This window comes from Malus sylvestris, chromosome 10, assembly GCF_916048215.2.
Source record: "Malus sylvestris chromosome 10, drMalSylv7.2, whole genome shotgun sequence".
In the NCBI taxonomy this organism is placed as follows: Eukaryota; Viridiplantae; Streptophyta; class Magnoliopsida; order Rosales; family Rosaceae; genus Malus; species Malus sylvestris.
Window position 1 is genome coordinate 26,671,871 of NC_062269.1, and position 4,870 is coordinate 26,676,740.

Consider the following 4,870-nt stretch of genomic DNA (forward strand, 5'->3'; position numbering starts at 1 on the left):
AAGTAACAGAGAGAAAGCAGTAAAATAGATGAAAAACACTGGATAAGGGCTATGAAGCCCAAATCTGAGACAAGCTCAGGGTAATTGAGACTAAGCTCAAGAAAGACTGGAAAGGGGAAAGGAAGAGGGCGTGAGAAGCTATAAAGGGGAAGGGGCAGAAGAGATGGGAGGGGATGAAAAGATGGAAAAATGGCAGAAGAGATTGGAGGAAAGGAGGAGGAAAAGTAAAAAGGGGTAGTGGCTTGTGAGAATGAGGGAAGGAGAAGAAAATAAGGGTGGGTTGCCACTAGCACCCAAGCCAAAGGCAAAAGAGATTCCTGAATTAGTGTTTCAGCAAATAGTGAGTTTTTTTTTTTTTTTTTAGAGAAAGAACCTAGAGAGAGATCTCTGGATACTAAAATTTACGTTGAAAAAATTTCTCAACTGAAAACTAAATTTTATAAATGAATATCATAGATATAAGTACTTGGTGTATCTTCTGCAAATTTATGGTCATTAGTTGATAAAAACTTCATATAAGTCCAAATAAGTCCCTATGTGGTGCTTGCCTTGATGGAGACTGAGTTTGCTACTTGGAGAGATGTGTATGGCTTCACCAACCAACGTCTTACGCCCCCCCCCACATGGGAGTAAGGAATAGTTTGTCTCATCTCCAAAATTGTCTCTTTCATTGTATAAGCACTCTTCTTCTTTTATTCTAACTCTCTGTTATGTTTTTAACATAATATTTTATAGTATAAATATGATAATTAACATAAAATTGTGAGATATTAGAGAACCCAATATCACTTTGAGAAAATCTCCATAATATTTGTCTTATTGGATTTGACTAAGCACCTAGATGAAATAAATTTATTTTTATGGAACGTTGTATTGTTACACATGATTCACATGGCACCACTCCTCACTTTGGGAATTGGATCCTCTCCTGAGCCCAAGGAGAAGATCTTCCTGACCAACATACGTGAGCTGCTGGATTTTTATCTAATGGCTAAAAATAGGACAGTCCCTTTAAAGTTATAATAATTATAGCCGTTGAATAAAAATTTAACGACCCACGTGTGTCAGTCAAGAGGATCCTCTCTTTGGGCTCAGGACAGGATCCAAATTCCACGCTTTGTAATTGCATTTCAAGCCAACTGTGCCACCTATCATCCCCATCACATCAAGAAATTTTTTATTGCGATGGAAATAAGAGTGGTACATCACGTGTTTTATGTAGGCGGTGAGAAATTTTTTTTAAGTTATTAATTTTTTAACACACATATCTCATTATTTATATAGTGACACATGACATGTCATCTTGTATGTCGATCACACTGAAAATATTTCTCCATCAAATCGAATATCCTTTCCGGATAAGATTCCAACCAAAAGTAATCGCCCCCTCAAACCTCCACTACTTAGGGTGCATCCTCATCCCGCAACCGTTGGATTTGATGTCAACATTGAAAACAACCAGTCTAGATTTGTTTGGAGTTACCAAGTTTGATGCACATCTAAGAACATTTCCAATAGAAATATAAAAAATAAATATCAAGTGTATCTCAATGTGGGAGTTTCTCTTCTTTCAACCTATATAATTTTTTAAGGACCCCTTTTAAAAAAGAAATTAATTAAAACAAATTTTCACAATTTATAATTTGTGTATTAATAAGATCTGCACAATAAAATAATAAAAAAAATTGACCACATCTTTTTTCATAGGACAAATTCACGTAAGAGTGTCATATCAATTAGCATTGATTTCTACGTTTAAATTTAATTGTGTGGCATAGAATTTGACATTCCTTTTGAAAATGATTTAAGGTGCGCCATCATGGACGCTTGTACATTTGCCGCGTTTTCCAGCACAACACACAACAAAAATTAATCTCATTATATACTTATAATTGAATTTATTAACCCGATTAATTAAGTACGGACATAGAGACGGCGGTTGATGGTAGAGCCGGAAACGGCGTCGTCAAACCCAACCCAGCGGCATTTGGCTGCAGATACAGGAGCAAAAATGGCCGAGTCTCTTGAGAAGGCTTTCTCCTTCATCGGATTCACGGTTCGTTTGTAAGGACCGAACCACTTGTTCTGCATATAACGATTCTTCCGCCACGGAGGCACGGAGAGATCCGTACTCCTCAGCGATCTCTTCGCCGCGTCGCTCGTGACCCGCACGATCCGCTTCAGATCCTCCGAGCTGCCTACGAAGTCTCTCGGCAGATGCTGCAGCAGCCGCGAGTACTGGCTCGACGGCCGAGCTATTTCAAACTCGGCAGCGAAGTCGAGGTCCATGAAGTACCTGCTCTGCCACGTGGAGGAGCCGGATGGGACGGGTACGACGTCTATGAACTCGTAGCTCCCGGCGGTGATGTTGCCGGAGGAGGTCCATTTCGTCTTGCAGATCGCGGCATTGTGTCCCAGTCCTCTCAGAAACGACATCACGCTCCGCCGCAGAGTGGACTCGCTGCTTCCGCCGCCGTTGGACCTCAAACACGCGAAAGCCTCTGCCGCCTGGGAGACGTGAGAGCGGAGCAGCTTCAGGTACGAATCCGCATTTCCGGAAACGGCAACGGATCTGAGGACGGAGTCGATCGCGTCCGTATTGGAGCCCGATTCGACTCGTTCCGAGTCGGACTCGTTGTCAGGAAACCCAGCCGCGGACGACTCGTCTTGGTGGAGGAAGTCGTGGACGAGGTCGGAGAGGCAGGGGGAGTCGTAGTCGCCGGAGTGCTCGCTTCCTTTGCTGGCGTCACTAAGTCCGGAGCTGTTTCCGCCTACGAGTCGATCTTTTACCCGGTCGTCTAGCGGGTAAGTCGAACTCGGAATCTCGAGTGGAGAAACGATCGAGAAGTTCTTGAAACTTTTGAATATGTGAGAGGAGTTTATACATAGGGGTGGAAAAAGTGGAAGGGTTTGGAGGGAATAAAAAAAGGGATATTCGGTTTTTGAAGTGGTCACTGTTAGAGAGGGAGGATATCCGAGTGGGATCGAGTGAACAGGTGGCGGCATATCCAGTGGCACCTGCGGTGGTTTATTCGAGTATGTGACGCGGAGGCTCATGACCGCTTGAGACTAGTGACTGCCCTGTGGCTGTGGATGCCGATGCTATTTGTAGAGTAGGGGTTTGTCGCCCACGAGACCGGCACGTGATTTAATGGGTCTTGGAATGTGGAATTTTGGCAGATGATAATCCAGTCGAGATGGATAAGTAATAGAAAGATGATGCTAGAATCATCTCACTCAACACCTAATATTTATGGAATTGGATCCTCTTCAAGACAAAGCGTCAGGATCCTTCTAACCGAACAACACAGGTCATTGGACAATGCAAAATAAATTGAGGAGTCAATTAAACAGCATCCAAAAGATGATGATGACGACTTTGTCGATCCTCTACCTACATCAAAAAAGAGGAAAATGGAAAAGTCAATAGTTAAGAAGTGACCAAAAGCCAAGAAAACTAAAGCGTCAAAAAAATTAGTGCTTCAACATGAAGATCCTAAAGAAGTTGAAACGGTAGTGGGATCTGAGCAAGTAGCCAATAAAGATGAAATTGTAGTGGCACCTAAACTTCTAAAAGTTGATGCTGATGATGATATGATTGATGTTCAACAACAACAAGATGATGATGATGGTGATGAAAAAACTATTTCAGATGTGCCGAAAAAAGGCAATGATTAAACAGATAATGAAAATTTTCAAATAACACTGTCTGCGTGGATGATAAAAACACAAAACTAAGATAAGCTAAAAAGTCAAGACGATGACCCAGCAGACAAAATGGTAAATCCAAAAACAAACTAATTCTGTTTAAAATTTGTGTTTATATTTTATATAAAATCATGAGTTTGCCATAAAAAAATTAAAATGTCATCAACTGAATGATTCTGATATAACTAATGTTGTATACTAATTCTAGTATAACGGATCCTACATATTAATTCTAGTATAACTGATGATGCATACTAAGTCTGGTATAACTGATGTTGGATACTAAGTCTGGTATAACTAATGTTGCATACTAATTTTTTATCACTGATGTTGGATACTAATTCTTGTAAAAGTAATAATGCATGCTAAAAACTTATACTAAGTCTAGTATAACTGATGATACATACTAAGTTTGGTATAACTGATTGTCATGCCCCGATCCAGACATACGTCCAGGATCGACACGTGGCGTCACCAAAAACCCGTATCTCAACATATCCTGCCTTCGGAATATGGCAAATCAAAACTCGGTTATCGAATCGCATAGTAATTTTTCGTATACTTTATGGATGCATGGATGCATCTAACCTCCTCGTTAGATTGCCTACGTACCCTCAACAGGGATCAAGTCATTCGTAGTTCATCCTTCGCTACAACTCGACATATATCACAGTCTGTTCAAGCCGAAAGGCTTAACATTCCTCAATCAAACATTTGGACTTGACAAGCATGAATTATTCTATTCAAGCTACATAACAACACACATGACAATCAAGGTTTCTATTTCATCCATCATATAAATCATTATGTTTCAACATAAAATCGCAATTTATAACACGTAATATATCAAAGAATCAACAAAGCACAATAGTATCCTCTAGTCACATTGATCACTGATTAATAACAATCATATTCAACATCATTCCACAATCACCTCAAGTAACCCATTCCATGAATCAAGGAGGCACGATATTAACATTTAATTATGTTAATCAGTCAACCAGATCACACATCAGTGCACAAAATTTAATAAAGGAATTCTACATAATTCCTGTCTAGATTCCAAGTAATAACTTGATAATTCTAATTTATATTCACAAGGTCTATTATGGGTAATTCTCATTCACTCGAAACCAGGGTTCTAGTCTAGCTTATGGAAATG

The 4,870-nt window shown here is 40.0% G+C and overlaps 1 protein-coding gene across 1 annotated transcript; it reads right to left on the bottom strand.

Moving 5' to 3' along the window:
* Window positions 1-1,754: 1,754 nt before the first annotated feature.
* Window positions 1,755-3,282, bottom strand: LOC126585016 (uncharacterized). The gene has a single exon (XM_050249405.1). The coding sequence runs from the start codon at window positions 3,055-3,057 to the stop codon at window positions 1,915-1,917; it is 1,143 nt and encodes a 380-aa protein (XP_050105362.1). The 5' UTR covers window positions 3,058-3,282; the 3' UTR covers window positions 1,755-1,914.
* Window positions 3,283-4,870: the final 1,588 nt, after the last annotated feature.

What these genes read in the sequence shown, in the direction of transcription:
- LOC126585016 (XM_050249405.1), bottom strand. Translation starts at nt 3,057, where the DNA reads ATGAGCCTCCGCGTCACATACTCGAATAAACCACCGCAGGTGCCACTG.